Raw genomic sequence first — 9714 nt, 5'->3', positions numbered from 1 at the left:
CTTCCTCCATGCTTTCGGGCGCCCGGTACGGCATCCAACCCCCTAGTGCAGATCAGTGGTTCGGATCCCTGTCTCGACAAAGGTTTTTTTCTCTTATTCAGTGAGTGTGCGGGGTTTCAGTGGCCCCCATCGATGCCGCCACCGAATAGGTTGGTTAGAGGAATAAATGAGTTTTTTTCGCCGAACTTCGCCCGGCAGAAAACGCGAGGGCGCCGCGGCGTGCAACTTGGACCAGGTCTGAATACAAGGAGCGAAAAAGCGGCGGGTGCCGCCCCAGTGTGGTCAGACAAGCTAAAATTTCTTTGGTCAACACTAAACACACAAATAAAGTTTAGGGACCTTTTTGAATTTTTTCAACAACAGAACACAAAAAATAGTAGCTTAAAATTTGTCTGTAGCTCGTTTAACTTCTTTTAAGAATGTCTCAGTATGCTTTGTGCCTGCTTATAGGAGAGCACGCGTTGAAAAATGTGTGGTATGACCACGCTGTTCGTGATCGGAAGAAATCGAGGCACAGAAGTAACAGAAGCGAGCGACGCGTCTCCTTCTTGCTTTCCGGTCGCTGGTATCGAACAGGGCTTGCTCAGTGCGAAATTAGAATTCAGCCGCACTGCGAGCAGCATAGGAAATATTTTTCGAAAGAGTACACGGCGTTGCCTCGACTGCCTTCATGGGTGCACTTCGTCGGCTGCTTCTGTTAAAAAAAAGTTGAAGCTGCTCGAAGAAAAGGAAGAGGAGGTTCTGGCTACATCCAGTATGGGAGGCAAGAAAGCAGGAGGGCGAATTCCACACCGCGGTAAGTACCTTTTGGCTGATTTCGGGCGATCGTACCCACTTCATCCCGTGTAATACTCTGCTACAGTACGAGTGGAATCCTCAAGTAGCACCGCTTTACCTGCTCGCACAATCTATAACCATTAGATTTTATACTGTTTGGAGAGCAGCTTAGATCAGACATGTCTTCCGGCTTATTTTTCGTAATACATTCGGGATGCCGGCTGGTGTAAATGGCGAGAATGGCTTCACGTGATCCGCGGTGATGACACTTAAAATGAGAAAACTCGTAGAGCGTCATCGTAAGCGCTTACATTTCAGTAGGGGTTTCTTCCTATATGCTGCATTTGAAAATCGCTGTTGCTGCACCGTCCACCTAGTACTCGCAGTCACTTCAACCAGTGGCTCAGTGGTTATGGCGCTCGGCTCCAGACCCGAAAGACGCAGGTTCGATTCCTGCCGCGGAGGCCACATTTTGATGGAGGCGAAATGCCAGAGACCCGTGTACTGTGCGATGTCATCGCACATTTTATAATATGGGAAATATTCCAAACATTACACAAAATATTGTTTCCTCTTTTGTGCCGGTTGTTTGCTTCTGCTGCTGCCGGCAAGAATGTAACCGGGAGCGTGGTTCCTGTCAAGGCAACAACTTTGTCGACTATTTGATTGCGCTAGCAGCATCACCTTGATTGATGTAAACAGATTGATTGATTGTTTGACAGATTGACATTCAAGAACATCAGGCGGTAGAAACTATCAGGGCCCCTCAAACATGGCGTCCCGGCTAGCGCGCGTCGCTTTGGGATTAAAAACCCAGTGGACCATTATTAAAGCTTCGAATACGCTTCGCATGGGATGAGACATGCTGTCGGGAGCTCGGTAGTCTCCCGAAAGTCGTTTATTTTGTTATAAAAAGCGAGCATCAGCCTCGTGCATACCAAACCACACTCCGCGCATTGCGTGACAGGAATCGTGAAAAAGTTGCACTTTGAGTTGAGACTGGGAGGCTCTGGGTATGAAGTCCTTAAATAAAAGCTGAAAGTTGAAGTGACCACTTCATCGTTTACTGGTTGTTCCCCGATTGTTTGTTAGCTGCATTTTAAAATGTGCTGTAACTTGACGGGCATGCAGTTACAGTATAGGAGAGCAATTGTGACATGGTCATGAAGAGTGCTATGCATTAACGTATTATGTTTGTTTTGCTGTCATTATTGCAGTACAAAATCATGAGGAAGTACCCTGCAATGTTTTTCCGGTACTATCGAATGAACCCACAACAATTTGATGGTGCCCGCAAGATTGTCCGTGTGGACCTGGAGCGCCATCATCTCTGCAGAGTGATTGTTTGCTCTGAAGAAAGGCTGGCTATTGCCCTCAGGTACTGCAACACTTGTGACAACACTGATGCTTTCTCACAAGCTGTCATCTGTTTTTTTATTGCACGCAGGTTCCTCTCCTCAGGGATGGCCATCAAGCAAGTGGCCATGGTGTTCAGAGTAGCACAATCGACATGTAGGCTCGTGATCCATGACACTTGCAGAGCTATCTGGAAGCATTTGGAGCCACTCTACATGCCTGCGAGTATTGGTGACCTCTTATTTTGTAGCAAGTATGTTCGATACGTATTAAGAGAAAAAGTGGAACTTGGTCACGTGACCAACCACTTGGCGGCACAGCCACGGCGCCGCTTTCGCTGAAGGCTTGAAACGCTACAGTGATGTAGCTATCGCTACAATATCTGGCGGGTTCACACCGGCGGCGGCAGGCGTTTTTTTCGAGGCCGGGCGTCAAATGCGCGCCGTCAGGCCGGAAATCACCGACAAAGAGGCTCCATGTATTCCGGGCTTAAGGGCGGCTCCGCGGCGAGGCGCGGTATGACGTCATGTCAGATGGCGCGGCGAGCGCGCGGCGTCCGCCCAGCTGCGGCGGTTGCTATTCAACGGTTCAAGGTCTGTCTCTGTGATTCCTCGCAGCACCGCCACAGCGAAATCGCAAGTTCGTGGCCAGTGTAGCTTTCATTACAAAATTGCTTTGACACAACGTACGTACAGCATTGGTATGGTGAACCCGAAAACCAAAGGCACGCCTCAGTTTCGATGCGCATCGATGGGGCCCGTAGCGCTATTGAGCTGCCGCTTGAGGTCCGTGGTCTGTAATCTGCAGAGCCACACTGCTACCGCGTGTGTACGATGCAAGGTTAGTTCACATGTGGAATGGTGTCTGCCATCTTCGCCTTCGCAGTTGTATGCGAGGACAGTTTACATGGTGTCGACCGAGTAAGTGCACACATATTAGGGGCCCGCCAAGACTCTCTCCTGTTGGCGTATACAGGGGATGGGTGATTAGCACTATTTTAAACTGACAGCGAGGAGAACTCTATCAATTTCTTTGTTCGCAAAATCTGATAGTTCGGCATTTCATGGCTTTGTTGCCGCTTGTCCGGGAGCGAAAGATGCATTTATTTTAAAGAAATTTGGATTCGGAGTTGAAAAGTTTTTTTCGCCCTCTGATTCAAACTCGGCGCACTCTTACGACGTCACGGCTTCCTCTTATGACGTCACAGGACAGAGTGACGTGAAACCTGACGTAAAAGCAGACTCCGTGATTTCTGGCGGCTAGCGGTCCGGTCTAGCAGCAGCCGAAATGAAAGCTACAGCCGCAGCACGTGGACGGCATCTATACGGGATCGCTACCGTCGCTTCGTTTACGTTTGCACCGGCGTCGATGTTCTCGCAAAAACTCCGGCCTGCAGTTGAGCGACCTCAGCCCCACAGAGCGTGCGATACTTTTGAGGGAGGACTGTTAGGTTAGGCGCAGGCGGGTCGTTCCGCCTTCCTCATTGACCAGCCGATGTTAATTAAATGTCTTAACCCCAGTGTGGGGAGTCGCTAAGGGTGAGGACAAGGTCGGCATGTCGCGCCCATTGGAGACTGGCCGAGGCATTGGGGCCAATGTATTGTGATTCCTTGAAAGGCGCTGTTGCATGGTGCAGCAGGCAGCGTCCAGAATATTTCCCACGGTTGCAAGGGCCAGGTTATTTATTTATATATTTATTTTGACACAAAAAACGGATGGGTGCTCAAGGGCGCTCACGTTAAAGGTTGGCGGCTTGAATGTAAAACTGACGCACGACGCTTCAACGGCTTCAGTGCGTTTCCGGAGGTACGGGGTCCGGTGGATCGGGTTCTTTCGCCCACTTGCATGTGCCTTCAGATGTGCACTGTGAATGGATCAAATTAGCCGAGAGCTCGAAGAAAACAGCTCCGCCCAACAGCAGAAGCTATTGAATGGAGCCGCAAACAAACATATTGGAGGAGAGCGGAGTCACGGTCTCTGCAGGTTGGGGCGCAAGCTTTACTGTCCGCAAACTTACGATTTCTGCGTGGCGGTACTCCGAGCAGGCAAACGACGTCACAACGCACGCCTCGCCGCGGAGCCGAACCGGTCTGGCCGGGCCTGCGGCGGCTGGCGCACTCGGCGCTAAATAGAGACGTGCTCCAAGTCTCCGCCAGTGCGCTCAGAGCGCGCCGAAGCCGCCGAACTCGGTTTGACCCACGTGACGTCGCCGTGCAGTGCGCGTGGGCGCGTTACGCCAGAATATAAACGCGCCTTAACAGAGCCTGCGCTTATCCGCTAACCAACGTATTCGGTGGCGGCATCTATAGGAGCCACTGGAACCCCCCGCCCACTCACAGAATAAAAAAAAGTCCTGTGCCGAGGCTCGGAATAAAGCCAGGGCCTTTAGCATCCGACCAGGGGCCTTTAGCGTTTGAGGCGGGCGGAGACGCTACCACCCCGCTACGACGGCTCAAGTTTCACCCAGAATAAAGGCCCATCTAGTGAATACACTCTTCCGATGGAGAAGTCTCCGCCCTTTCGCTACGTATGTCCTGGCCTAACAGGTTCTGGCCTAACAGGGCTAGGCCACCAGCGATTTTTTTTCTTAACTGCCTAGTATCTTGTCTCCCGTCCCTGATAAACAATTTCTGTTAAGAAGTTCGAAGTTGACTGGCACGGCCGGGAACGCTTCGCCGGGCAAGCTCACGGAGACACAAGTGCTCTCTATAACGCTAACTGCCTTGTACGATCAGCGACCATCGTGCCATCACAGTTTTTCATCGACCGTGGAGGTCATCTGACCAGCCTTCACAGGCTGCAGAACTTAGAAATAGAGGGGTTCTCACTTCAGTGAGGTGAGCAGGTGTGTAAGGCACTAAAGAACTTAGGAGAGATGAAAATTGGGCTAATTGACTCAGATATTGAAACAGCTCATTGTCTCCCGTTGAAAAAAATAAAAATAAAATTCAATCCTGCGGGTGAGATTCACTTCTGTCGCTGCGAAAGAAAAATGGTTGAGTCATCAAAACCAGATCACGCCCCTAGTGGAAAAAGGGAGCTACCCGAAAAGTACTTTAACAACAACCCCACCATGCACATCAAACAGGAAACTTCTTTGGGAGGCTAAGCAGAAATGCAAGGCAAATAATTTTAAATTTCTTTGGGTCAAACATGGAAAAATATTTGCTAAGAAGACCGAAGTCTCTTCTATTTCTCAAATCCATGATTCTACCAACTTAGGCGAACTAGTTTGAATTATGAACTCTACCTTTTCGCGTTGCACCAGTTTTAGTGAATTTTGTAACTTAGTCTCGCCAAAGGAGGACCCGTTCAATGTACTTTATGTAAACATACGAAACTCGCGAAAACATTGGAATTAATTTTTGGCTGTTGCTGACAACACTAAGAATACTATTGATGCATTCGTACTTACCTAAATTAACATCCCTTCCACGATTCTCTCTTCTTTTTTGTTACCCACTTGCTCTAGTTTCTCTTTCACACGCTCAACTCTGATAGGCGGTGGAATCATTCTTTTTTGTTCACAGCGAATGGGATGCCTACCTTTTTGCAGTCAAAATTTTGCTTTGCTGGGTGCGTTGCATTGCAGATGTCATTCTCAAGTTCGGAGGTTCCTCTTCTAGAAATTTACAAGCCTCCTTCCCAAAATGTGAAAGAATTTCTTTCTGAGTTCGGCAATTTTTTAGGCTCTCTGTTACCAAATCATTCTGTATGCCTCATTGAAGACTTCAATATAGACACTTTGTCCTCAGCACGGTCATTTGTTTGCGAATACCTAAACATCTCGGCAAAACATGATATTGAAAAAACGATAATAGACTGCACAAGAGAAGAGTACGTGGGAAAACATTTCATAGCTTCTTGTATTGATCACATCAATACAAGAGCTCCGTTTGCCCAGTCTTTCTCTTTGGTAATTACATACAAACTTTCCGATCAAGAGGAAGAAATTGGCTTGGGCAGGGCATGTAATGCGAACGCAAGATAACCGCTGGTCCTTAAGGGTAACGGAGTGGATTCCAAGAGAAAGTAAGCGTAGCAGGGGGCGGCAGAAGGTTAGGTGGGCGGATGAGATTGAGAAGTTTGCAGGCAAAAGGTGGATGCAGCTGGCAAAGGACAGGGTTAATTGGAGGGACACGGGAGAGGCCTCTGCCCTGGAGTGGGTGTAGTAAGGCTGATCATTATGATAATGGTTTCCGATCATTACTTTGTTGGTTCTCATATCCTATTTCCTTCCTTAAATGAATCATAGCCTATTAAGGAGCGAATTTCATATACAGACACTGCCACATTCGATAACCTTATAGAACACTTTAACTGGGTCTCTTTCCTCGAGGGAGTTAATTCCTTTAACGTGTACGACAGAATTGTGCAGGTTATCAATTCCATAACGGCCTCATCACAAAAGGTCAAAGTGATCAAAAAACGCAACCCAAACTTTGATTGGCTAACAAGTGATATTCTATAAGCCATTTCAGAAAAAGACTCGCTTTGGACACTTTGCAAGCGTAGTCCCAACAACACACGCCTCAAAGATAATTTTAGGTTGTTTAGAAATAAAGTTACTGCCATGATTGGAGCCTCGAAACGTAGCTACTTCAATTGGGCTTTTCGTAACAACCAACACTCTTCACGTAAAACTTGGTCAACTATCAATTGCCTTATTGGACGAAACCCACAACAATCCACTAGCGATTAATTTGCAAATCCTTCAAAGACTTGCCTTCTGCGGCTTCTGAGTTTAATGCATTTTTCTCTCATGCTTCCAGGAAGTTTCCTTTATCCAACTATGAGGTTCCACGGTCTTTATATTGCACAGCTTCTTCAGCTTTTCTCCCCTCTATTAAACCCCAGGATGTTCATAGCATAATCTTTAGCATCAATTCGAAGAAAGCTGCCTGTATTGACGTTATGAGAATGACTGACCTCCAACGTAATTTTACGATTTTGCAGTCAGTACTTCTATTTATGTTGAAAAGTTTTATTACTGAATGCTTCATTCCACAGAATATAAAAGTTGTCATTGTTAGACCATTACATAGAAGTGGCGCTTTAAAGGCTATTGCAAATCACAGGCCTATTTCAATTCTACCTACGAATGCGCAGATTCTTGAAAAGCACATATTCCGAGTTATGTACAGCTTGGTTTCCACGAATATTATCTTATCAGAGGCACAGTTTGGTTTCATTGAAGGTAAATGAACTGTTTTGTTCTGAGAAAGTTTTACTGATATTATGTACTCATGTTTTGATAATAATAAATTCGAACGTGGTCTGTATTTGGACGCTAGCAAAGCTTCCGACTGTGTTCGATACCAACTACTTCTAGAGAAACTTGATGCCATGGGGTTTAGGGCCCTTTTAATGATTTGCTGAAAGACATTTTTTTAATCGGGCTCAAGTTGTTAAAATATGTGGGCATCGAAGTTCTGAAACATTTTTGTCGGCAGGTGTTCCACAGGGCTGTGTTTTATCGCCTTCTCTTTTCAATTTATTTGTACATGATTTATCAAATGCTGTATCTGAATCTTACATTTTTCAATACGCCGATGACACACTGTTGTTAACAAATATATTGCTGCCAGAGACCTCGATTGGGAATAGTTGGAGGTAAGAGTTAATAGACAATAACTTAGTAATCTGCGATTCACTGATGACATCGCTTTGCTTTGCCAAGTCACTAAGAAGATGAACTGCTAAACATGATCAATGAGTTAGACAGGCAGATCAGTGTACTCTGGGTCTAAAAATTAATATGCAGGAAACCAAACTAATGTTACGCAGTCTCGGAAGGGAACAACAGCTTACAATTGGTAGCGAGGTGCTGGCAGCGGTAAAGGAATGCGTATTCTTACGGCAGGTATATAGTTACCGCAAATCTGGATGGCGAGGCTGAAATAACTAAAAGAAAAAGAATGGGGTGGAGCGCATTTGGCAGGTTTTGTCAGAACATGTGCCGCAGTTTACCTATATTCCTCGAGAGAAAAATATATAACTGTATCTTACCGGCACTCACTTATGAGGCAGAAACGTGGAGGATAACTAAAACGGTTCAACTTAACGACAGAGCACCGAGCTGTGGAAAGGAAAATGATAAATGTAACATTAACAGACAGGAAGACGGCTGAGTGGGTGAGGAAAGAAATGCGGGTTAATAACATCCTAGTCGAAATCAAGACGAAGAAATGGGCTGGGGCAGGGCATATGATGCAGGGCGAGATAAATGCTGTTCGTTAAGGGTAGCGGAGCGGATTCCAAGGGAAGGGAAGTCTATAGCAGGGGTTGGTAGGAAGTTAAGTGGGTGGATGAGATAAAGAAGTTTGCGTGGATAGGGTAGCCGCAGCTGGCACAGGACAGGGTTAATTGGCGAGATATGGGAGAGGCCTTTGTCCTGCAGTGGGCATAGTCAGGCTGATGATGATCATGATGACACTCTATGAAACGCACAATAGAGGCAGGAAGAAACTGCGTAAACGCGAAGGTAAAAACAGGCATTGCGAAGCGCTTTTGTGATCGTGCTCGACAATAATGAATCGCAGACTCGGCGGACAGAGCTACTGTTCTCTCTTCAAGTCTTTCACTATTTCACAATAGCGAAGTCACAATGGCGAAGACAGGCGTTTTGTTATAAGTCGTAACCACGAATCATTTGCGTTAAAGATACCCCTAAGGGTATTACCTAACGAGTTGGGTAATCACCAAGGCTGAGTACAAATTTTCTCTGCGACAGATTAGTTTCAACGTTGGTGTTAAAATATCGTGGGGAGGTGTTGGCTGAGCCGCAGTGGGAAAGGTCGTTTCGATCTGAGGCGATTTGTTGGAATGAGGGGAATTTTACGTTACGGGCATGCGGAAGTTGTTTTTTTTTCGGGGGTGGGGTCAGCGTCCCAAAGCGACCCAGGCTGTGAGAGACGCCGTAGTGAAGGACTTCGGATATTTCGAGCACCTGGATTTCTTTACCGTGCACTGACATCGCACAGTACACGGGCCTCTAGAATATCGACTGCATTGAGATTCGACCACCACGGCCGGGATCGAAGATGCGTCTTTCGGGTCAGCATCTGAACGCCACAACCGCTGAGCCACCGCGGCGGTCTGCTTGCGGAAGTGACGTAAATTCAAGGGGATGGCTGGGGCGATGGGATTCGCAGTGGCGGTGGTACGCAGATGTATGCTTCTTGGCCCAGTGGGTTTTAATTGAATTAATGTGTGGCGATGGCAAGGACTTGGTCAGTTCGGTTGTGATTTCTACAAAGGGTTTACTTTTGGCAATGAATAAAACGGGCGGCGCGATTTTGAATAGTTTCAAGTGCATTCGAAGCGATGAAGCGTGCTTTCTGCGGACTGCAAATTCTAATTTTGATCTGACCAGTTTTTTTTTATGCAAGCAAGTTTACGTCTTCAGTCTCCTAGCGTAAATGACGTTTGAAAAATGCCAGAGCTTCATTTGCAGATTAAATTATTTAAGTAACATGCTTGCGCCGAGTAAACTTCACTCTTCGAAGCGTTTTTGCTTAGTTGTTTCATTTTGTGCCGCCAACACGTGGTCGGTAGCATGCATAGTTGCACTCTGTTTTA

The 9714-nt window shown here is 46.7% G+C and overlaps 1 protein-coding gene across 1 annotated transcript; it reads left to right on the top strand.

Moving 5' to 3' along the window:
- The first annotated feature begins 745 nt into the window (after positions 1 to 745).
- LOC144115904 (uncharacterized) lies at positions 746 to 2474 on the top strand. The gene is made up of 3 exons (XM_077650540.1): positions 746 to 796; positions 1995 to 2155; positions 2225 to 2474. The coding sequence occupies exons 2-3, from the start codon at positions 2004 to 2006 to the stop codon at positions 2472 to 2474; spliced, it is 402 nt and encodes a 133-aa protein (XP_077506666.1). The 5' UTR covers positions 746 to 796; positions 1995 to 2003.
- Positions 2475 to 9714: the final 7240 nt, after the last annotated feature.

This window comes from Amblyomma americanum, chromosome 1 (genome assembly GCF_052857255.1).
Source record: "Amblyomma americanum isolate KBUSLIRL-KWMA chromosome 1, ASM5285725v1, whole genome shotgun sequence".
NCBI lineage: Eukaryota > Metazoa > Arthropoda > Arachnida > Ixodida > Ixodidae > Amblyomma > Amblyomma americanum.
Note: the sequence above shows the minus strand (reverse complement) of the source record. Positions and strands in the feature narration are given on the sequence as shown.

Excerpts from the sequence above, each read along its gene's own strand:
- LOC144115904 (XM_077650540.1), top strand. The coding sequence starts at position 2,004 with ATGAGGAAGTACCCTGCAATGTTTTTCCGGTACTATCGAATGAACCCA. Across the intron at positions 2,156-2,224 it reads AGGCTGGCTATTGCCCTCAG|GTTCCTCTCCTCAGGGATGG; the intron begins GTACTGCAACAC and ends TATTGCACGCAG.